Source organism: Lates calcarifer, linkage group LG7_2 (genome assembly GCF_001640805.2).
Source record: "Lates calcarifer isolate ASB-BC8 linkage group LG7_2, TLL_Latcal_v3, whole genome shotgun sequence".
Lineage (NCBI taxonomy): Eukaryota > Metazoa > Chordata > Actinopteri > Centropomidae > Lates > Lates calcarifer.
In genome coordinates, this window is record NC_066854.1 from 6,106,868 (window position 1) to 6,132,367 (window position 25,500).

Genomic DNA, 25,500 nt, shown 5'->3' on the forward strand with positions numbered 1-25,500 from the left:
GGTGTTCTTCTACTGAAGGTAGAGACTAAAGAGAAGTCAGCTACAGGTCCCAAAGATCTTTGTTGTTCGAGCTTTTGCTGTCTGTGATCAGTCCTTTATCTGCTCAGAATATAAACATGAGGATCAAGTGTTGAGTTGCCTATTGTCTTCTTCATTGTGATGCCTGAAGTGGTTCATGGGTACTGCTAAAACATAACAGTGAGGTATCATTTAACTTACCCAGGAGGCTCCAGTGTTTGTGAGCTGAAGAGTTTACTCTTCAAAATAAACTTTCACATGTGAACTTAAAAAAAAAGTGTAAAAAAAAACACTCCCCTGTTGAGTTAGAGTTAAATATTTCCACTGTGCTGTAGTTATGTTTCTAACTGTGTCTGTTTACTTAGATTAGCCTTTAGATTTCGTTACTTGTTCCTAATGTTTCAGTGTTTAAACATGACATTGTGCTTATTAAATGAAAAACCCTGAAACCAGGCTGTGTACAAAGACCATGATAGAAGGCTAAATATTGAGAAAATACTTCATAACACTGCTGCAAGGTTCATTATTAATTTAAAGTATTGTGAGTTATTCAGTCCTTTATTCAGCTTCATAACAATCTGGACAAATTCATATTAAGTCCTGCAATTACTCTGGAAATCCTGGAGTAACTGTCTATTAATAGATAGATATAAAAGCAGTTATGTTCTGTACATTTTGCACATTACACACTCATCCTCCACCCACACAGAGTTAATGATAACCAACATAAATTCCCTTATAATGTACAAAAATAAAGATGCACGCACACACACACACACATACCTTAAGCCCTTTGACGCCCACCACAGCCACTGGCCTACTTAACTTTCTTTGATCTGACTGGGAAGTGGGAGACAGGAGGAGGAACAGGAGCGTCAGACGGGAGAGGAGGAAGAAGAGGGAGGCGACGAGGAGGAAGAGGAAGAGAGGGAGGTGGTGGAGTGGACCGGGGAGGAGGGAAGTGGAGAGGAAAAGGGATGACAAGGACGAAGGACGAGGCAGATGGAGGGAGAGAAAGGAGAGGGAACAGGTAGAAAAAGAGAGGGAGGATGACAGAAGAGGAAGTTAGGAGGAGAGGGAAGAAGTAATTTACAGATAGAACAGAAAAAAGGGGGAAAAGTTAAAGAATAGGTGAAGGAATATGGCAAAAGAGAAGAGGATAATGACGGTGCAAGGAGGGAGATGAGGAGAAAAGACAAAGAGGTTGAGGAAGAAAAAGAACATGGAGAGAAAGAGGCAGAACAGCTTTGTCCACAAACTTAATTTAAATGATTGTTTGACATTTCTGGAAATACACTTATTTGCTCTCATGCTGAGAGTTTGAGGAGATCAATATGGAACCAGCAGCCTGTTAGCATAGCTTAGCATAAAGACTGGAAACGGAGGGAAACAGTTAGCCTGGCTTTGCCCAAAGGCAACAAAATCTTTCTACCAACACTAAACCTCACTAACTGTTCTCTTTTATCAAGTTTTTAAGAATCTCACATATTTAAAAGAGCACTGAGACGTCCAGTATTTGTTTGGCTCAACTGGGGAAATCCAGCAAACACTAACAAGTTACTATGTGGACAGAACAGCTCAGAAATCTACTCCGGGGCCTCGCTGTAATGCTGTTGAGGTAATAAATGTCTACATTCAGTTAGCCAATGAAAAGAGGCCGACACCGGAGTGAGGAGCTCCCTGCACGTTACTTTGTTACTCGTCTTTGTTGGAGGACGGGCTGCAGCGTTTTGAACGAGCTGAAAGAGCCAAGACAGAGGTGAAGTACGAGGGAAAGATGGCAGCACAGCAGAGAAGATAGACTGAAGACTTTCTCTGGGGAGGGCAGCAGCCCTTGAGCATTACTTCTTTTCTCTCTCTCTCTCACTTAACGTTTTTCCTCCCCCGTCCTCTCCACCATCCTTTCACTCCCTCACCCCGACTGTCTCCCTCTACCTCTCTCGCCCCTCCCTCCCTCTCTCTCTGGGACATCTTCAAAGTGAAGCCCTTTGGCCAATCAGCCAGCTGCAGAGATCTGCACCGCTGCTTTCCTTTTCTTTCTCTGCTCGCGTATGTGTGTGTGTGTAATCTTTCAAGTGTTCAAGTGTGTGTATCCAAGTCGAACATTTTGAGTTGACCCCACACAGTGTAATACCCACGCCCCCCCAGCAGCACACACACACACACACACACACACACACACACACACACACACACACACACACACACACACAGAAACACACTGACAGCATTCATGCTTCAAGCTGAGCAGTTTTCGAGAACCCCTTATACTTGCCTTAGGGGACGGAAGCTCTATGCACTCTGCGTGCATGTGTGTGTGTGTGTGTGTGCGTGCGTGCGTGTGTGTGTGTGTGTGTGTGTTATGAGCACATCCACAAACTGGCAAGCCTCCCAAGGTTCCAGCTGTATCTTGAATGTTTCAGACGTGTTGTGGTGCTTCTGCCTGCACAGGGATCTTCTGTGAGGACGTATATGGAAATGCAAAGTCTCAGCAGCACGTTTACTCTTAAATAATTCAGTGTTTAAGTGATTTTGTGGCAGGGTGGCAACATAAATACAGAGTGGCTGCTAGAAAAATGTATTCTTTTGACTAGAGCAAGGCAAGTATGGAGATTTACTAATGTCTGTCTCGTGCCAAATATTTAAACATGGCAAAGAAGCAGCGTTTCAGCAGTAAAATACCTGGTTTTCATAGTTTTCCCATCATCCCTGGAGGTTATTTTGACTTTAATGTCCAACTTTACCAAATTGGGGACACAGTGAGACAAGTCCATAGTTCACCCATGTAATCTAAACCACTCATTTGGAAGTCAAAATAAAGATGGAGGTATTATCCAAATAGTTTGGCTGAGCCACCCTCTGTTTTGATCCACTGTTGCTATACTTGTTTGGAGTGTCTTCTCTTAATGTTTTCATCTCCAAATAACCAGTTTACATAACTGAGCTTAACTGTTTATAACTGTCTGTCATTTCCAGATTTCAGTGCTGAAACTGGAGGGTAAATGTTAAGACCAGTAACCAAACATAACACCCACACTGTAGAAAGAAAAGTCTTCATTTCTCCTCAGAGTGGAGATGGTGTGGTCTGCTCAATACGAAGCAGTTTGATTATTTATTGTAGAGATAATGAACTCTGCATTACTCATCTCGGAGGCTAATGACACAATGAAGAGTGGTTTGAGAATTGCTTCAAATCCTTTTCTTTCTTGGCAACAGTGAAATTAAAGGCATGTCAACTGACTTTCATAGCGGTTTACAGTAAACACAATGAACGGCTCATGACCAAGACAGCTGAAAAAACAATTCTAGTAATAAAAAGTGAAGAAAAAATTGATATACTGGTACATTTTTAAAAAGTTGAGTTATGTGGAACATTTTGGGGACGGGGTATTGTTAAATGTTTTCTGAATGCTCCTGTTAGACTTGAGAAACGACTGATTTACTTACAAACTAAAAGGACATGTTTTATATCCATCCACGTGCTGTTTATTCTACTCCAGTGCATGTATTTTACAGTATTTTGTTGCACAGCAGGAGTAATGCAGTTTTCTTTGGGGGGAATAAAAACTGTCAGAACATCTTAAATGTTACCAGAGACAGCTCAAAAGTATCTACATACAGAAAAACATGATAACATGACTGTAGGTGCTCTCAGGCATCTTTCACACCCTAAAACAAATTAACTTGATCTCATGAATTTGTACAGTAGAGGTCATGTTTTACAGACTGCTCAACACTGCACTTTGGAACACAAATATTCAGCTTGGACACCACTGGTGTCATGGTCCAAGGACAGCAGTTGGTTCGTCTGCCCATCTGTGTGTCTGTCAGTCCATCTGTCTGCAACGCTTGAGTCCAGAGCACAGTATTAGGTGGTGTGGCTCTGATAGGTTAGCTTAGAGGCATCACAGGCTGACTTGCTAACACTATGGAGAGTGGCATGAAAAAAAAACCTCAAACTCATTACAAACCCACATTAGACCTGACCCCACTGAACCCAACAACTGCTACCAAACTTGAGTCCTGAACTGAGAAGCATTACCATGGCACACTTTTAGCTCGCTAGGCTAACACTCTGTCTGGACTCGTCTTTTTGGAAAAGAAGTTTGGTATGACATCATCAAAGGGGGCGGGGCCAGCAGCAGCGAGAGCTTCCAACGCTCGTTTTTAATCTGCACATTTATTTACTTATTGATTGAACTCTCCATACTCAGTGTATATGAACGCTTTAACAGCTCGTGTTTAATCTATTTTTGTCACAGCTGTTTTCCTCCGCTGATTTCAGCGTATCAAGAGAAATCACAAACTGTGACTTTAAAGCAGTGTTTATCATCTGAAAGCTTGAACACTATTTTCTCCCAACAAGCTCACATCTACTGTCGTTCCTCGGGGACATGAATGCAGAATTATAGTATATGTAGGTTTAAAAGCAGTCTCTGTTAAATGAATCCTTTTGATCTCAGTTGAGTTTTTCTGATGTTTTCTGTCTGTGTGATTTTTTTTTTTTTTAAATAAAGCTTTTTTTATGTTGCTGTTGCAGGTCCGTCCTTCTCCATCGACATCCAATCCGATGACACCAGTGTTTATCCATCGAAAACAGCCAAGATGGAGTGTTCGCTCAGCGTCTCTGGATCCTCACCAAAGACCGGTACAACACACACATACAATACACACACCCACACACAGGTAGACCACACATACATGTAGTCGTTTCCTCTCCGAACACTCATAAATCACAATCCCTCAGTTTTTCGTTTTTTGTCTTATGAACTTTTTTGCAGGTTTTTACACACATGCATAAATAAATGCCGCTGTATCTCTCTCGCTGACACACTCTCATACACACACTTTGTACTTCTGTTTCGTTCTTCACCTGCCAACCTGTCAACAGCGCTGCTAATAAGAATGACGTGACTTCTGCATTTCAAATAGTCGTACAGATGAAACAGATTCTCTCTCGTGCACTTGTTAACACACATACACGCACAGTGCTGTAAATTCTTTCACTTTCTCTTGTGGGTGTGTCTGCAGCTTGAAATACTGGGTACTTATTGTGCTGTAGATGAGAGTGATAACACTTTCATCTTAACCATTTCCTTTCACCTCTGTAATGGGCTTATTATTCTCAGCTCATGGTTGCTTTAATCAGATTAACATAGAAATAAGAGGTATTGCATCATATGAGAACACAGCTTTAAGTTGCGTTCAGGTGCAGTTTGTTTACTGCTGTGGATAATTCCTAAAGATTTTATCATGTCCCTGGCCTTTCTTCAACCTATGCAACCCTGAAATCTCATTAGTAGATTGATAATCAGTCAATAACCAGAACATTAAACAGTTCTGATACTCGAGTCATTGTTGAATTCATGAAGCAAAAACAGTCAGTATTCTCTGGTTCCAGCTTTTTAGGTTTAAGGATTCGCTGTTCGTTAATAACCTTTACCGGAAATAAGCAATTTCAGTAAGTAATTTTAGCAGCTAAAGAAGCAGATATTTTTCTCAGACAGCAAAACAGAGCTAAAGGAGACTAAATGTACAACTTGAATTCATCAGTTTGACAGAAACATGACTCCAAATGAATGCTAATGTTCCTTAGTGTCTGTGTGAAGAGGCAACACATCTTATGAGCTGATTAGATGTTTGATATAAAAATATTAATCTGTAAAGTTTCTCCTAACTGCAGCTGTCTAACATAACCTACAGTGGTTCTGTAAACTTACTTAGATACATTCAGTCACTGAATATTCTTCATAAATATGGAAATGTTGGATGCTTCAAAAAAATAAATTATTCGCAGTGTAACCCACCACTCCTGCCCTCTTCCCTCCATCCATCTATCTCACTACATGTTTCACCCCCTCCTTTCCTTTTCCTCCCTCTCTCTTAAACATCCATCCATCTTCTCCCCTCCCTCCTCTTCCTCATCACACCATACTCTTTAAATTAAACACGTCACATGACTTCATGCGTCTCTCAACACCTCCCTCTGTCCATCTGTCTCTTCCTCTCTGTGCGTCTTTCTTTACCGTCCAACATGTGTTTTCTATATTCTCTATATCCTCATAGTGAGCAGATAATGACCTCCTCGCTCAGCAGTTGTGTGTGTGTGTGTGTGTGTTTGGTTGTTTGGAAATAATTGTGCAAACACAAGCAGAGTGGAGCACCACTTCCTGTAGTGTTTAGACATATTTGAGTGCATTCCTTTGCACCTGTGTCTTCACAGCAATGTATGTGTGCAGATAATGTATGCCCATGCATAAACACAAATGTTCCCTCACAGCAGTGGAGCGCTGCAGGGATTGGTGCGTTGGTGGTTGTGGAGCGTGCGCTCACAGACAGCTGCACCATGGGAAGAAATTCCCCCTCAGCATCACAGCTGATAGTGAAGTTACACATGGACATGTTCATTATGGAAAAGAAGAAGGGAGGAAAACAATGCTGTAGTATGTATGAATATACTGCATTATTACTGCTGTTAGTGGCAGTAGAAGTGTAGCTGTTTTTAGTTGTTTTCGTTGTCATACACCAGCTTATAATGGGCATAATTTAAAACAAAAGAAGGTGAATTTATAGCTTTTCTGTTATTCTGTACTTTTTTATTGTCAGCAAATCCAGTGAATACACCAAAACACAATTGTGTGTTCGTTCATCTAAATCTGTATATAGTTTTTTTTTAAAAAACAAGCGAAGCTATTTCCTAAAACAGCTGGGCGCTGTAGTTTTTAGCAAACATGACTCAAACTGGAGTAAATTGTGCATCTGTTAGGGACTTTTTTCGCCTGCGGATGAATACATGTTTAGTGCTCTAGTGAGTAATTATAACAGGAGGAAAGTGTACATGGGATTGACCATGTTTATGTTAGTGAAAGAACATGTCATCCAGTTCAACTTTATGGCTCACGGGTGTGTTTTTAATAGTTTTTGTACGACAATGGAGCTTCACAGTACAAAGGAATAAGATACTCGGTTTCTCAGACAGGCTGTGTAACTGTAGGCAAGGAAAGTGACGACAGCGTCACGAGTGCGAGTGATGCGCAAAATGTTGTGAAACATTAGATAATGGACCAATTAGCAAACTGGTATCGAGTGACATGTGTCAGCAAAGGTGTGGTGGCATTTATGTTGCCTCAGTCTGGACAACAGCCAAAACTTCACTTCCTCAGGTGTTCATACCCACATGTACACACACCCACACACACACACACACAGAGAGAGAAAACACCTTTTGATGGGCGTGGCGTTCAGATCGCATATCAATACAGTTATTCCATGAGTTTTGATGGTGTGTGTATGTGTGTGTGTGTGTTCCAGTACAAATGACTGGTCACTAGCTCATTGTTCTTGTAAGACAAGAGGGGAAGTTTGGGAAATTATTGAAAGGGTTGAGCAACAAAAAGCGTGTGTGCGTGTGTGTGTGAGTGTGTGTGAGTGTATGTGCATTCCTCAGTGGTGGCTGAAAACACGTCTCCTGTTGGAGCTTGTTTTATGACGGGTTTGGTGAAACACATACACAGACAAAATATCCCTCGTTATTCCTCACTGCTCAGTCAGTGATCATATTTACTGTGAAACTGAGTTAGCCTTTATGAGTGAAGCTATTAACCCACAGGTAAATACATAACAGAGTGTGTGTGTGTGTAAGTGTGACCTTACTTGAACTGTAATTGTGCGACAAGGAATCTTTTCCAGAGATTACAGATTACAGCCTGTGTAGAACCTGCATAATGCTGTGGTGGAGTCTGGAGAGTGGAGAGTGACTGACATGTTCTCAACCAGCATCATTAAGATCATTTAACTCTTTCAGTGCCACACTAGATTTATTATCACTCTTATATATGTGGGTTTTTCAAACAAGACGATTGACTCCTTCCCACGAGTTTGCCTCTCCACTGGTGAGTCATTTGACCTGCGAATGATTGCCAATTATACCCTTTCCCTCTGAAGAAAAAAGCCAGATGTTAGTGGGTGTTTTGTCCAGTGTATAAGGGGCTTAATTGTGCTGCTAATTGTTGCCAGGTTTTTCCCCACCAGCAGCGAGGCCAAAGGATAAAATGGTTGGTCGTTGTCCGTCTGACGTTTTTGTCTAGAACACGATAACTCAACACTTGGCTGCAACTTCTTCCAAAGCCTTAGACTTTGAATCTTGTTTATGTTTAGCAGTTTCACACATTGCTGCTATATACCAGAAACCTGGTGTGGTGTGTGCAAAGGAGAGAGGCTCAGATATGGTTTGTGGCTTTCAGTTCACTTCAGGGTTTCAGTTGTAGTCACAGTGACAATACTGACACCAGAATTGAGTGCAGACTAATACGTCAAATCTAGAGCATCTCAGTTAATGGAGACTAGATGTTTTATTTTCCCCATTTTTTTGTGATCAATGGATTCTTTGTTCTTGTAGAGTTAAATTTAGAGTTGGTTTAGAGAACATCCTCTGTGGCTCACAATAACTGGATCATTATTATCGGTCAGGGCAATCATTTATCAATTTAATTAAAGTTTTATAAAAGGAATTTCATCACTGGTGCTGTTTCAGCTGACGGCTAACACAAAGCACGGTGTGTGTTTGTGTCGTTCCCACTATTTTCTTGACCTCTGTGTTGTGTTTTGCTTTGATGTGTTATCTCAACGTGCTGCTGCGTGCGGACACACAGCATTCATTACCGCTGGAATGACTGGCATGTTATTGCAGTCGTGGAAGTGTGTGTTAGTGCGGCGCTGCGCACTTGAAATCAGTTGTACTGAGATGACATCACCATTAGAGATATTTTTCTCTTCTCTTTTGAAGCACTGCCACTGAAACTGTGACAGTTTGGGTCTTTTCAGTGCTCTGAGATTCTTTTGTTAAAATAACAGCATACCACTCTGCTCCCCCTGGGAGAAAATAAAGCTTTGTTCCTCTCTGGTTCACACACATACACACACATACATGCTATTTCCTCTTAGCCTCCAAAGAAGGCATCAGCCATACAGGAAAAGAGAACAATAAGACTAATGTTGAACAGCCTCGACTGTCAAGTGTCGATCAAGATGATTTTGTCTTGATTTGGTGTAAAAATGTGTCAAAGGAAGAAACATTTTAACCAGTGATTCACATTCAAAACGCCCTGATTTCAAATGGCTTGTATCTTGCTGTGTTGTTTATTGTGTTGTTGTTTCATATGTAGACAAAAAGGTGAGTGGGTGTTGTCCGTAGCGTGCAAATGCACAGGTGCACGCAGACAGACAAGTGCTCACATGCTAAAAACCTGCAGGTGTTTCTCCCAGAAAACCAGACTTGGTTTTTTGGCGAGAATTCTGGCTTATCACCTCCCAGGATTCAACTGTGTTGGTGGAGCAACAACACCTCCATTTGTCTGGCAAAAACAGTTTGGGGTGAAAGTTTTGGAGTCAGATCGCAGAGTTGTGGTCAGATTGTGTTTAAAACTGGAGATTATTCTGTCATTTTGTCCTGAAGTTTATTGAAAAATGCTGAAAACAATTCACATTTTCTATCATTAGGAGGAGTAATGTAATAAAAATTCAACACTTTTCATTTGTATTTAATTGGATTTGTTCAGTTCCAGAGCTGCTACATACAAAATAAATCTTTACCCTAAATGTTTCTTTTAACTAGAGGAGCTCTGAAGTTGGCAGCTCAAGACTTGACTTTCCAATTCATCTTTATCAACAAGCTCATGGAACATGACTTTAATAGTCTGTGCAAGGTTTAGATTTTTCCTGTCTTCCTTATCCTCAAACACATCACAGCACGTGGCTGACAGTCACAGCTCAATCAAAACATCACAGGAATGACTGTAATTTAAGTTACAGGCTTTTGATTTGGTAACAAACTTTGTTTAAATGCACTTTAAAGCTGCAAAAAATGACTGTGTAATGTAAAAGTGGTCGCTTGTAGTAACAAACCTACAGAGAATTAAGACCCCTAACCTCTGCAGTTCTCAGCTATCACAAGCGTTTTAGCTTCTTTTAGCTCGTTGTTTTGGTTTTACGGTTTCAGTCTGTTTCATCTGATAAGTCCACTGCACACTACCTGTTAAGTACCAAACTTAGTAGTCAGACAAAGTTAGCTTCTAGCAGCTGAAGATGATGGATGTCAGTGTTGTGTTTACATTTGATTAATGCAGCTTTAGACAGTTTAACCTGATCAGTGTGAAGCTAATATTAAATTTCCCACTGTCAGCTCACATTTTCATAAAGACCTTGTTCAGTTTTGCCTGCATCATCATATCCCAGGATCCTTGCTGTTTTTCTGGCATTCAATAATGGCTGACGAGGAAGTAAAGCAAATAACCTTCATACATTTTAATGAGCTCTTTTAAATGCACACAGGGACAGGTGATTAACACCTGGGAACCTAAATCGTATTTTAAAATAACTGTGGTAAATATAACGATTCATCCTTCTCTCCTCCTCTGGCTCCTCTCCTCCTCATTTCCTCCTCAGTCTCTCCTCCCTCCCTCCCTCCTCTCAACACTCACCAAATTACCCAGCTGTCTTTGCAAGGCCGACAGGCAGCCGTTAATTAGCCAATCTCACGCTCCGTTAGCCAGCCGGGGAGACAGAACGAGGTAGAGAAAGAATAGTCGGCGAGATGGAGAGAAGGTGGGAGTGAATGGGGAAAAGTGGAGGGAGCTAAACCAGATTGTTAAAGTGAGCGAGAGTGGAAGAGAGTGAATAGAGGAGGCAGTAAATGGAGGGTGAGAGTGGCTCGAGAAAAGGCATGCAGTGTTTCCTAAAAAGAGAGAGACGAGGGGGAGAGGAAGAGGAGAGTGAATTCTAACAAATGGGAAGAGTTGAGAGGGATGAAGAGGGGATGGGCAGCGAAGAATATGAAGTGGAGAGGTGATGAGAGCGGATGACAGGAAGACTAAATGATTCCCCCTCCATTAACTGTTTCTGGTAAAGTAAAGTAAAGAAAACCTAACCTGAGTTCATTCAAGAACTGGTGAACCTTCTTGATTCAACATTATTCAGACAAAAGTCTCACTTTAATCAAAATGGAGCAGCCAGATGCACATGAAATCCAGCTAAAGTGTAATCATTTGAAACTGAAACAAACTGCACATCATTCAAAACATCCATTAACTAACATCACCACAAACTCTGCCGACCCTGGTTACAAACTGTTAAAAACACACACTGGGCTTTCCCAGTGCTTTTAAATTTAATGACCTCATAGCGTCCATCAGGACAAACTAATGAATGGTATGCCTGAAATAAGAGCGTCTCCACTAACTATCAGGGGGAGGGAGGGAAACCCTGAAGGGCTCCAAGAATAGAAGAATAGGCAGTAAATTGTTCAATTAGTCCAACACTTTTTTTTTACTTGTATTGCTTGTCTGCTTTATCAGTGAACACATGACTGTAAAACCAAAGGAATATTGGACAAACTGACACCAGCTGGCAGCAATTAAAAGTTCAGCAATCATTCAGTTTCACCTGTCTCAACAGCGACCAGACTAGGCTGAGCCCCAATACAAAAGTTCCATTCGTCCTATTATTAATTTCTTTTGTCATGTCTTTTCTGGTGGAAAAGACAGTGAGACTTGTTGGCCATGATCATGCCAGAGGTAGTTTAAAAATTTCAGCCATTCAAGATGATAATGTTCATGCTTTTAAATGGTTCCAGTTGGAGCCTCCAGCGCCCACAGCCCATAGAGCTTCTTTAATAAAGCTAGGAGTTTAGTGACAGTTTTATGAATGCTTAGAAATGCAGATTTGTTAAGAAGCTGGCATTGGTGCAAGCTTCTTTAAGCTTTTATATTCTTTGGACAATGACAGATCATTAAAAATTGGATAAATTGGATGCCAGATTAGATTTAAGTGATAAAAATGATCAAATTCAATCCTGTTTTTGAGTCATAGTGAGATAAGTAGTTAAAAAACACACACACAGCTCTTTCTGTTCTGTTCATCTCTGTTCCAAAAGTACTTGGATACATGAAAAAAGATTCAGATAAAAGTTTCAGGGAAGTTATTCAGTTGTTATTTATTCATTTGTTGTCAAAAAATCATTTCTAATATTCAGTGGCCTCTGGATGACTGAAAAAAATTCTAAACTACCACTTCTTTTCAGGTGCTCAGCAGAAGCGAGAGAGTCTCGACTGAAAACATCAAACGGTGTCTCACTGGATATTTATACTGTACTGAAAAAGTAGAGCAAATGGGTGCCAACCAAACATAAAGAGAGATATGGTCGACGGGTATAGAGGCAGGAAACTGAGTGGAAGAGGAGAGGAAAAGACAGGATGACAATAAAACACAAATTGAAAATGTGGAGCAGATCGTCCTAAACAGCAGAGCGGTGCCATCATTTTCAGTCCATTAGGTCTTCAGTTAAACAGGAATGAGAGCAGAGATGCAGCTTTAAAGGAATCCTCAGAAACAGCAGATTGTAGGATGATCAGACTGTGAAGGCTAAGATAACACATAGTTATAGTTAGCAGTGTACTCAGACCAATAATACCAAGTAAAATTATCATCTCTTGTAAAATCCTTGTGTTTTTGGCTGGTGTTTCTAAGCTGAGCCAAGAAATAATTCAGGTTTAATCACTACATTAAGCAGAGTCAACAAATTACTTCATACTGTTGAGAACTAAAACCAAAGTGGGAATGTAAACGCTCATTTTAAGACTGTTTCAAATTGGAAATTGCCAGGCTGTAGTGTTAGATTAATAAGAGATAAGCAGTCTGATTGATGGCGCACTGAAAAAGACTGAAACAACATTTGAACTCTGCTGCAACCCACACTAATGGTATTCTCTATGGTGCTTTTACACTCTGCTTTTACAAGATATCAAATCTACTATCTGATATATTTAAAATCAGCATGTAGCTGCTAAAATCTCAAAATATAGTTGTTGACCTAATGAAACCTGCATCAGTGTAACTCATCGCTCATGTATTCAGAAGGCATCTGCAAGTAAAAACATGCCAAATATCAAGTAAGAATTTGCATTCATTCACTAGAGGTCTTATTAAGCATGCAGCAAGTAACGAGGGAAACTTTGCATCCCAGTGGTTTTGTTTCTAAGCGACTAAATAGTGTTTTTATAGTGTTTAGTATTCCACTCTACCAGTGCTGTCCTGCTTTATGGAGCAGGGAACACACACACACAGTTTCATTAGAAGCACTGGTGGTAATTGTCGGCCTTTTGTGTGTGTATGTGTGTGTGTGTGTGTGTGTGTGTGTATGTGTGTGTGGTTCAGGCAGTTTTACGCCTTGGACTCTCCTCAAGGGATTAATCCAGAGAAATCCAATCAGACTGTCTTCATTTCCACAGCCAGCCATTTTAGTTTTATTAGCTCAGACAGGAGCCAGATATTCTATTAGAGATGCACTGTAGTTCCTCTTCTGCCATCCAATCACCAGAATGCAGCCCGTCCTCCCCCCGTCCTCCCCCCGTCCTCCCCCCTGTCCTCCCCCCTGCTCATTGAAGCTGCTGCACCACCTAAAACCGTGTTATTAGTTCTGACGCTAACATAGTTGTGAAATTCTGACAGACCATGTTGTCATCAATTAGTGTGTCAGCTGACTGCTCAGCTCATTACACTGACAGCTGATTTTCTTACTGTCATTTAAGGCAGCCATTTCACCACAACTGTGCTATTTTACCAACAACGCAACAAAAATAAAACAGTACAAGACTCTGCACTATAGAGCTCCATTGTGATGCAGGATGAAATGCTCTCCACTTAATTTCCATGCCATAAATACTCACTAGAGCACTAAATGTGTGTGAATCCACTGCTGCAAATAGTCCCCAACAAATACTCGATTTACTCTTGTATGAGTAACTACCATGCTGAACTTTCTTAGGAAAATAATTTGCCCAAGGACCTGGAGCTTGGTGTCAAAGATGATGAAAGTGTGGAGTTTTGGTGTTTTAATGGGATTCGTCGGAAAAAATTAGAATAATGCCAGAAAATAAAACCATAAATTCCTCAGAAAAGATAAAGGAGGAGATTTGTTTTCATTCATTCTTTTTGATCACCCTTTAAAGGAGCTATTTGGCTATCACTCCATAGCCATTAACAGCTGTTTTCTTACCAGTCTAAAAGAAATGAAGTTAATTCCACATCAAACTTCATTTCTTTACTCGCTAAGAGCTGTATCCAGCAGTGGAAAGCAACGTCAGTATTTTGCTTCACTTTTTTCTTCCTCTAAAGTTAGCATGCCAACCAGCTAGACTCAGCCTGTCGGGCCCATTTCATCACTTTCTGATAGTGACTCACTGTAGTGTCCAGACTGCCCTAAAGAAGTAGCGCTGCTAACCTCTTGTATTATAGACGCAGCAATGGCTGAAGCTCTTGGCAAGTGTCCATCACCACCACCGACTCCCAGCAAGAAACTAAGCTCAGAGAAAACTTTAACTTTATAATAACTTTAAGTGCAGAGAAGATGTGGAAAAAGTTGTATGCACCTGCTTATGTAGTAACACTTACACGCTTTTCTGTTAGCTCTGGTCACCCAGCGTCTGCAGGATAGTGTGTCTGTGCAGCACGCCAGCGTACACACAGCCTATAGCTTATCAAGTGACTCTTGGGATGGGAGTCAGTGAGTTTGTGAGTTCATGCAGGGGGGTAGAAAGGTCTGCATGGGGGGACAGCGAGAGTCTGCATTCAGCAGAGGAACAGCTGTGGGCAAGAAACTGTGAGTCAGCCTGCTGGTGGGGGATCAGATACTCCTATAGCACCTCCCATAAGGCGAGGGTGGGGGTGTCTCTGGTGATTCTGCGTGCTCTCCAAAGACACAGCTTGAGTTGTGTTCACATTGCTGAATGCCTCACACTGTTGATTTATGGCTGCGTGATAAACAAAATAATCTCCTCAGTCACTAAGTATTTCAAATCCCCTTCCCTCCCTCCTTCCCTCTCCTCACTCTCCGTCCGCTCTGCCGTCAAACAACAAAGAAAGTAAAGGGATGGAGGCTAACTGTGAGAAAGCAGAGGCTTTCTAATTATAGCTCTGTTCCTCGAATATTGGTGTCGTCGCTGAAACAAGCAACCGGAGTTCACGCGTCAGTTCTGTGGAATTATGCAAAATGTGTCTTTGATCATTTACAGCAATGTCAGGCGCTAACCTGGTGTTATCAGGACGTCAGAGCATCTCTTGACTGTCAGCTAGGCAGTTTTTAAATGATGTGATTATATAAGGATATAGTCATAGTGATTATATAAGGGATTAAAATAGTTTTCATACATCCTGGCATCACAAAACATCTCTGTTCGAGTAAATATAATTAAAAGTGTTGTCGTTGTGATAATGTAAGTTATTTTTACTTACTTGCAAACAAATGTTCAAAAGAAAAAACAACAAAGACAAACAGCAGCATTGGTTTATCACAGCCGGGGTCATCATTCAGACCATCAAACAGGTTGCAAACAAGCCAACACTTTATCCAAATTCTCCACTTTATCTCAAGGTGAAACTGAAAGTAAGGACACCTGAGATGCTGCTAATAATCTCACTGCACAGGAAAACAGTGTGTGCTCACTTACAGTAGGTCAAAGTTGAACCAGGGCGTCGGCCTGTAAACTGTGATGGATGTTTGTAACCAACCTACTCTTTCAGTAGTTCATGAAATAGTCATCAAATCTATTGATTTGTGCATATAGATAAGAAGTTTTTATTTTTTGTGACACTGAGCACGACTTTCAAACTAACATATTTCAATTCACAAAGTTTTAAACCCCTACCCAACCCTGACTTTAACTCTTGACCCTAACCCCACTGTGCACCAGGTGGGTGCTAAGAGGTTAAACTGAAGATTAGTCAATTAATTGATTATTTGATTAACAAAAAATCAACTACTTTGAGTAATCCTTTCATTTTTTAAAGCAAAAATTCTTGAAACTTTTTGTTTGCAGCCTCTCAGATGTGAGAATTTTCTGCTTTTCTTTGTCGTAACTCTGTTATTGTAATGGTTTGAATATCTAGCATGATCAGAGGATTAATCAGAACTGGAAATAATCATTAGTTGCCTAATAATATGGCATGGCCACTCATGCACAAACTGTATGGTACAGTCTCTCCGACACTTAACTTGTGCAGTATAATCCCTCCATCACTTGAACCAGGTGTGAGTTCAGGATGTGATTCTTACATCAGGTCACTCTGAGTCCGCACCCCAAGAGACCATCATTCTTATCATGCCCATCCCTCATCTTCCACATGAGCCTGTTTTTCTTTCACTGAGCCATGCACCGATGGGAGCCCTGACTAATAGACGTTTCAGGTTTGCGTGGAGGGGTCCTCACTCTGTTTCACCCCACCCATGTAGAGAGGGTCTCAGCGGAGGATAGACTTACTTTGAGGACAACCTCATGTGAGGACAATGTGGACGAGAAAACAGCTTGAAACATTTTGATTATATCAATTAGGTATTTAATAATTTGGTGTATAAAAGTTTCCAAGAGCCTGAGGTGATGTCATCAGATGTCTCTCGCTGAAAAGCTAATTTTCTATAACGTGAGATGAGGAGAAACCGCAAATTTAGAAGTAAAACTGATGAATTTTTTGGTATTTTTGCTTAAAAATTGACTTAATCTTTCCGATTTATTTTCTGCAGTCGTCTAATCGATGAATCATTGCAGCTGTAGACGGCAGTACTTGAAAAACTGGGCTCCCTGCAGAGCTTCAGAGTGATAGCTGTGCCATACAACAGTCTTTATGTTGCTGTGAGGAACCATGTGGGTTTTCCTCAGGAGGCTAATGGGGAAATCAGCCCTCTCTCATTGTCAGAACTTTACTCATCAGTTGATTCTGGTCAGCGAGTCTGGAGGGGTGTGTGTGTGTGTGTGTGTGTGTGTGTGTGTGTGTGTGTGTGTGTGTGTGTGTGTGTGTGTGTGTGTGTGTGTGTGTGTGTGTGTGTGGTCATTTGACCCCCCCTCTGTGTCACCTCCTGTTTCTTCCTCTTTGGTCAGATGGGGCACTCAGCTACTTGTCTTTGTGCAGAAAAAATGGTGCCCCCCTCTCTACGCTGTCCTAATGCATCTTCATCACCCCATCATCATCATCACCATCAGTTTAGTCAAATTTTACAATGTGAAGAGAAGGTTCACGTCTTTGACAGCTGATGTTAACAATGGTGGGGACTTCATTTTCTTTTTTTATCATTAAGATCTGGCGTCTTTTAATTATTTTAACGTTTAAATCATGAAACAGTTGATATTACATCCCAATGAAAACATACTAAATATAGAATTCTTGCACTAATGAATAAATGATAAAATTTCAGCTGATTACTGATAATCAGATGCTCTGAGGTCACATTTAAAGCTGCCCTGCCGGCATTTTTTACTGTCACTCCGGCCAACTTCTCAGACTAAATCAGTGTCTTCACCAGAGGAGACTGACTCTTCCCAACTAATTGAGAAGCAGTGGAGCTGATTTGCCAAAATTACATCCTGGTGTCCAGTGTGTCCACTTCTCCGCTAACAGGAAGTGATGGATTTAGACTTCAGGGAGGAAGTGTCTCGGTAGAAAGGCTGGACGGACTGGTCAAAATGAATTCGCAATTTACTGATGTCACTTTAAATGTATTGCAGAGTATTGACTGTGTTTTCATCGGTTATTCAACTGATTTCGTGATTTCATGCGAAACCATTAATACCTGTGTTGAAAAGGTGTTGGTGAGAGGAAAGTTCTGTTAGAGGAAGAGGAGGAGATCACACAAAAAGTCACGGAGACTGAATATCTGCAGCAAAACTTAATGAAAATCAGGCCAGTAAGTGTGAAGACATGTTACCCAAGAGTCCAGACTGAAGTGTCACATGGAGGGGCAAAGGGACTAAGTTCTCAGGTAATTATTAATATTAGTACCATGAGACATGAGGCCAGTGTTATTACTGCTGCTGCTGCTCATACTACTACTGATTTTTAATGATGTAGCACTTGAATATTAAAACCATTAGAGAAGAGAGGGAGAGAGAAATTGAGATGTGATTCATTATTCTGCTCTGGGTGAGTTCACTCCTCTCCTCCTCTCCTCGGTCTCGCTCTTCATTATATTCGCTCCATCCGCTCTCCTCTTTCTCCCTCCTCATTTCTCCATCTCTCGCTCTCGCCCTTTTTTCTCTCACACACACACACACACACACACACACCATAATTGTTTTTCATCATCATTTGTCTTTTTTTTTTTTTTCAGCCATGTCGTTCACAAATGTTCTCTTTATTTTTTCGTCTGTATCCTCTATTTGTCTCTGAAATGACGGAGGATGACTAAGGCTCCATGGGGTTTTTATTGTGCTTCAGTGTGTGTGTGTGTGTGTGTGTGTGGGAGGTACAGTGCTAATAGTCCCTCTCTCCCTGACAGACTAATGACTAGTTTGTGCTTCTCTGTCTCTCTCTCTCACTCCCTGTCTCTCTCTTTCTCTCCTTAACGTCTTTCTCTTGGAAATAATTAGCTCGCTCGCCCCCTTCCCAAAGATTACATCTATTATCACAAATTCTCTCTTGTTGCTGTTTTCTTTCTTTTGTCATCACTATCCTCCTTTTTGTGACGCGTGTCCATCTCTGTCTTTTTTATCTTCCCTCTAACTGTGGGAGAAACAGCAGCCTGCAGGTGTGTGAGTCTGAATATGTGTGTGTGTGTTTTAATGTGGTGATAATGGAGTTACTGTGTAGGTTTGGACTGATTCTCCTGGTTTTCTTCTTTTGTTCTGTAGTTATCATAGTGAGATGAGGGCTCCAGTGTACACCCAGAAATAAGGAACTTTCCTCCTCAATTTCCATAATGTAACAGGCAACTCTGTAAACGTTAAACTAGCTAATAATCAGATATGAGTGTGTCATAATGCAAAATAAATAACTGTATCTGAGCTATGACTGTATTTTAAGGTGGTTAAAAGTCTTTTTCATATATATGGCAACATCTACCAGTGTCTAATGTAATTAAATACAGGCAGGCTGTTAACTAAAGTAGATAATAAGTGATGTTAGTTCCTAAAGGTTTGAATGGACACTTGAACCTTAAACAAAACTGCCTTTTGCTCCATAACTAACAGCCTCAGTGGTTGACCCTTCACTGAACTATTTCAACAAGAAATGCATCTAATTATGGAAGTAATGGTACCTTTTCATGGGACTTTCAAAGAGGAAATGTGTCTTTTAATGTTCCCTTTTAACTGATGCAGGTGTCCTGAGTGATGCTACTGATGTTGAGCTGACTTTGAGGTCTGAATACACTCTCAACGTTTAACTAAATTTCTTTCTGGCTCTAGAAGTGGATAGAAAACGACACCTGTGCAACATGTTGCACATCCCACAGGCACGGACTGTCTTTGTACTTTGTAACATGTAGTCTAGATTTAGCCATTGAGCTTTGTCAGGGGTCGACAGACTTATATTAGAGTGAAGTGACTGGAAATGTGTCTCCAGTTATTGTCAGATACTCGGCCTTTCTTTCACACACTTTAAAGACTAACATTCATTCCAACAACCACTTACACAAAGTCACATCCATGCATTGCTTTGAGCTTAATCACTTCTTTTCTTCTACTGAAGCTAGCATGCTCACTGCAGGGAGAAGGCATATTATAACCTCTTGTATTGTAAATGTAATGATGGCAGAAGCTCTTGGTGAGCAACCATCACCACCACCTGCCCCCAGCAAGAAACTACATTTGGCAGCAGAGATCAATAACATGTAGAAGTAGAAACATGAACACACTTTGGTTTTAAAGCTTTTTTGTCTGAAATACATATATATATATATATATATATATGTTTAAAGAAATTCTCTCTGTCTCTTTCAGATGACCTGGCGTACGAGGTGCGTTGGTTTTTCACCAGGCTGCGTGGTGGACAGACGACGACCCAGGTGGCCAGTGTCGACCGTTTTGGCATTGTGAAGACGGAGACCCGTAACTCATCCAGTGAAATCTCAATAGAGCGCATAGACACACACAAATACCTGTTGAATATATTTGGCACTCAGGACAGGTGAGTGAGGATATTTATGGGCAAACAGTGGTTTTGGTCTTCAAAACTCAGCTGCAGTTTCTGACTGTGTGTTTGTATGACTGCAGTGACAGCGGTGAGTATTACTGCATGGCCACTCCATGGTACCTGTCGGCCTCAACGGGAGCCTGGACTCAAGCTGGAGAGCTGACGTCATCTCGAGTCTTCCTCACTGTCCAGTTCGCTGGTGAGGAGTGTGGGCTGCAGTTCATTACAGATCACAAATAACACATTACTGTAGATGAATTTGAAATAGCAAAATTGTGACTCTGTGTGCTTCCTCTCTAGTGTGGGACTCCCTAAAGTTACCTCTCCTATATGGTGCAGCGGCCTCATTAGGTAACGTAACCATTAAACACCCTCAAGTGAACATGATTCAGGGTTTTAGCTTTAATCTGTATTAAACATTCTGTTGAAATGGGGAATAACAAACTATTATAGCCTGTTTTTGTCGGCCAGAAAACTCAAGCGTTGAGGTTTAAAATGTGGTTTAAATGCAGCCAGCAGCAGCAGCACTTCAGAGAAGTGGCGCACCTGCAAATTGTCACTGAAACTGGATGAAAATGCTCACTTGGCTCACTGATGCTGGCTGCCAGTGTGGACATCTCCACTGAAAATTGCTGGCTGGAAGACGAGAGTTACTCCTCTTTGTGCTGCTCTGCACTTCACTGGCTCACAGTGCTGTGCTCGTGCTTATTTAGGACACGTGTCTGACAGCTGGGGGTTGCCAGTGCACGGTGGATTTAACTAAGAGCAGAATTTGAATTTGATCAGGCTTAATATAGCCAAAAAACAATCAATAAAATATGCTTCAATTGGCACTGATGCTGATCTTGTATCTAGCTGGGGGACATTCCTAGTTGCTATTAATAATGAAAGTCTTAGTTTGTAGGCATCTGCAGCGTCAGTAGTGGATGTTGTCGTATTAGTGGTAGCTGTAACAGCAGCAGTTGCAGTGATAACACTCTAATAGCTACTCTACTAGTGAGAGGAAGAGAGTTTTCTTTTATTTATTCTTTTATTTTGTCATAGTAGATGTTTTTTAGCATGAATTCAAAAGCTAAACTACTAATACATTCATCTGCTGCTCATGAACTGTTCAGGAAGCCATCTTATAACTGATTTGTGTAAATATTTTTTTGTAAATCATCAGGTTACCATGGTAACACATATGCTTGTCAGCATGTGAGTGTAGGGATTTTACCCTGATCAAACATGCTTGTATCCTCTGTGCATTTTGACAGTTCATTAAGTCCAATAAAAAGACATAGTGATCCCACAGTAATAAGCCCGGATCACTTCTGTACGTGACGTCTCTTTTTCATACCTGCTCGTCAATTTGCAGCCTAGAGTAATAAAAATCATGATAATGTTTTTAATTAGTTGCGTCTTCGTGACGCTAGAGAACACAAACATACACATAAGAAGCATTAAAGTGCAGACTGAGCTGCTGTCGGTCACTGTAATTTGATTTTCCCTCGTGAGTCCTGAAGATGCAGGTTGACATAACAAAAACCGTCCAATCAGTGAGTTACCTGCCACTTCCTGTTTACTCCTCGTTGTTTGAGAGCAGCTACAAAGTAGCAAAGTAGCAGCTCTTTTTAAACTTGTTGGGAAATAAGTGACATAACTTTTAATTCGTTAGTAAACAACGAGAAATGCCCGTCCCCCCGTCACCAACATTCAGCTCCTGCAAGATTCATCCCAGTGGTTCCTAAGCCATCAGGATGTAGCCGGAGCCAGAAACTAAATTTAGTCCTTCAGTAAAACTGCAGGTGAGGTTCCTGACTTTCTAAAATAGTTCCTGTGGTGGAGACAGGCGTATAGTATTACCTGTAGAAGCAGTAATAACACTCCTAGTGCAGGGAATATGGCGTCATTTTAACTGTGTTTGTGTGTCTGCAGGTGTCGGCCTCTTCTCCCTGGTCCTTGGTCTGGTTTGCGCCCAGTGCTGCTGCCGCAACACCACACACACTCCACGCTCACGCAACAAACTGATGGACCTGGAGATGGACTGACAAACACTTTCCCCCGCACCCACTCACTGCAGCGCTCACAGGAGACACCACACACACAACAGACACACACCTATAGACGATTTCTGGGACACCCAGCTGTTTCCAGGCGATGGACGTTGGGAGTAAAGAAAAATTAAAAATGACGCACCGCTTTGGAAACAGAGGCCTGGCTGAGGTGCTCAGGATCGTTGAGCTCTGCAGTGGGAGGAGCCGGGGACTTTTGTGTTGCTTTTTTTTTTTTTTTTTTTTTTTTTTTTTTTTTTTTAAAGCACCAACGGGGAATTAGCCTTTGAGACTTCTGTTTCTGTGGAGATCCAATAAAATCTGTGGCGCTTCCAGTGATTTTTACACAGATATATTCACTCCCCATTAAAGACCATAGCACTCCTCGGAACAGGAGACTTCTGAGACATCACTGCCACTTGGGAATAAAGGACCACTAAACACATCTGCTGCCTCTGTAACCACTAGGGATAACAAATGAAGCACTCAGGCTGGACTACATGCTTTTTTTTCTTTTTTTGGCTTTCTCCTGATGCCATTGCTTCCTGCAAAGTACAACCACTCCATGTTCCTGATGGTCTTCAGATTAACGGCACACCAGCGTGTATCCTGTTGAATTTTCTTTTTTTGAGGAAGCATGGAAAATTCAAGGGGTGCTCTGGGTTGGAAGGACGGAGGTGGCTTTTTCGTTTTACTTGTTGGATTTCACGGAACTGAAGTTACTTTGTATTTGCAGAGGCTGATGGTTTAGGCAGCCTGAGCCTTATGTCTGTCATGGAAGAGGTCATGGTTTGAGCATCGTGTTTGTTTGGGCAGCAGAAGTCCCAGAAAACGAAAGTGCTCCACGTGCTTTCTGCACGAGAGGTATTGCACTAGAACTACCACCCCAGAGTATTCCTACCTTAACAAGAGGACAATATATACCTTTATTCTCAACTCTAGTTTTTTGAAAATTAAGAGATTTTAAAATGAGAGACATTTTTAAGCTTTACAAGGAGATATGCAGTTAGTGTGTTTGTGTGTGAGATATACTCTATGTGGTGCCAATATTTGAATTAACAGGAGGCGTGCTTGGTTCATTTTTGCCAGATCAACACTTGAACAGCCACTAATAGCGGCGACAGCAAGCACTCTTCTTTTATAGATATCCAGAAATGTATCCAGCTGTTATTTTTTGCCTGAGTCTCGTGTGTGTTTTCGTACACTGTGTGAGCGCTGTGCTACAGTATGTGAGACAAAGAGTTGCATGTACCGTTTTATGACAGACTGATGTCATTCATGAGCAACACGAGCCTTTTTCCAAGGTTTCATTTTGATGACATCAAAGTCCTCCTCCATCCAGATTTATAACCCTAGCTGTCACTCCACTGATGGATGGTGTTCACACCATGAGCAACATGACTCTGTTTTAACAGAGTGTGGGTGGTGCAAGAAACTCATGCATGTTTCTTAGCTTCAGTTTTGCTTTTTATTGGAATAGTGCAGCATTTTGAAAAGGATGCTTCTTTGCTTTTTTACTGAAGATCCTTCAACTGGAGTCACCAAGGTGGTTAGCTGAGCTTAGCATAAAGACATTGGTGGGAACTGGCTAATCTGGCTCTGCCCAAAGTGGGGAAAAAATGCATATTAACACCACTAAAGATTACTGCAGTATCTTGTTGCTTAATTCAAACAGAAATGTCACAATGACAATTTGCAGTTGTTTTACTGAGTCACATAACTATTTCTTGGCTGAGTGGATGGTTAAATAGTTTTTTATAAGAACTAGTTGTAGCACAAAACTCCTCCTAAAACCACAAGTTGTCATTTTCACATTTCTGTTCATGCACACCTTAAACAAATGAGATAACGTGTGTTAATTGATGAGGTGGGACTAAAGGGAAACCTCTTTATAGTGATCCATCCTCATTTATTTTACATAACCAACATGAAGTAGACTTTTTGGCAGACATACTTTATTTATTCATTTTTAGTTTACCAAGCAGTTCCTCCTGTTTCCAGTGTTTGTGCTCAGCTAAGCTAAAGCTAAACACGTCCCAGACCTGATTCTGGCAAACAAGCACATTTTTCAAAATGTCTGACTGCTCCTTTAATGTCGCTAGCTAGAAAAGTAAGCAGAAAACTTTGAGTGAAGTGATTTCAGATATTTCAGCAATGGTTACATCCCTTTTTCCAAATAATTTTAGATGTTTTATCTCTCCTCCTTTTTTTAAAAAAACTGGTAAGTTTACCATGCACTTAACAGGTAAAACTGACAATTGTATCTACTAAAAATCTGCCAGAACCAGCTGATTAAGAAAAGGTCAGCTGTGCCCGACGTACATCAGCTGACATGTGTTGAGTCTCTGTGGTGTTTTTATAGCAAATGAATGAACTTGTGGTGACTGATGTATCATGTTGACTGCTGTGTGAAGGCACACTCACAGTTCCAGCAACAACACACACAAAGTGAGGAACTTCGGTTCAAACTCAGCAGGATCCAAACAGACCTGTTAGGTTTGTGCCAGGTTGCCTGGACATGGATAGATAGGCCTTTGTTTGATGTGTTGTAAATAGTTTTGCAAGGTATTTTAAGCAACTATCAGAACTTAATGAGCAATATCAGGCTATGTAGTCAAACTTTTTTTCTTTCTTCCTTTTAAACCATAACTTGGTTTGAATGCAATTAGCTGTGAGTCTCATCCAGCAAAAGAAAAACTAAGAGATCAGATGTTCCTATTGGACACCAGAACGATCCTAGATCAGTGCTGCTGCTCTCAAATCATTTCTACATGCAGATTTAGATGTTCACCTCCATGTCAGAGCAACCTCCTCTAACTATTTTGTGAAATTAGGGAAATATTGATACCAATATGTGTGTGTTTGCTTGGTCGATGGTGACAGTCCCTTCAGAAACTCTCCATAAAGCCACTCCACAGGTGTGTGTGCCTCTCTGTGATAGTTCTGTTGCAGTATTCAAAGGAGGAATTCACCACTATCACTAAAACATATATACATAGTCACAGTACGTGACCACACAGGTGAATGATAGGGCTCAGTGCCAAATGCTCTTAACAGTAAACTGCACACAGAGACGATAGCATTGATACACACCATCCAACATGTCACTGCAAGACTTCCCCAGTGTCTTTTCATTTTATCATTTTATTGCAATGAGTATGATGAATCATGATAATGTTTTTTTAATAAATAGATTTGTAAGATGTATTCTTTTTGTAAATGGTTTTGTTCCGCATTTTTTGTTTTTATTGTTTAAGTGGTGATGAGAATTTGCAGTGTTTGATATTATTGCCAACGAGGAGAAGCCAGTGTCTCAGTGTGTGCTGTTTAATATTAAAGTAAAATATATCACTGTCACAGAAGAGACGAGCACTGAAAATTCAAACCAAGCGACCATTGCTGCCTAGAGCCATGCAGCTAGCATGGATAAAAACAAGTGATAATAGACTAATTAAAACAGTTGTCTATTTACTTTTATAACCATGGTCTGCTACAT

General features: G+C 41.0%; 1 protein-coding gene across 3 annotated transcripts in view; it reads left to right on the forward strand.

Moving 5' to 3' along the window:
• ptgfrnb (prostaglandin F2 receptor inhibitor b) overlaps positions 1–25,211 on the forward strand; it is a 63,400-nt gene extending 38,189 nt beyond the window's left edge. For all 3 annotated transcript variants that reach the window (XM_051066111.1, XM_051066110.1, XM_018690563.2), the window contains exons 11-15: positions 4,559–4,666; positions 19,779–19,965; positions 20,052–20,170; positions 20,272–20,322; positions 21,889–25,211. In XM_051066111.1, the coding sequence (XP_050922068.1) occupies positions 4,559–4,666; positions 19,779–19,965; positions 20,052–20,170; positions 20,272–20,322; positions 21,889–22,001 (578 nt within the window). In that variant the 3' untranslated portion in view covers positions 22,002–25,211. The remainder of the gene's footprint in view (positions 1–4,558; positions 4,667–19,778; positions 19,966–20,051; positions 20,171–20,271; positions 20,323–21,888) is intronic.
• The last annotated feature ends 289 nt before the right edge of the window (positions 25,212–25,500 follow it).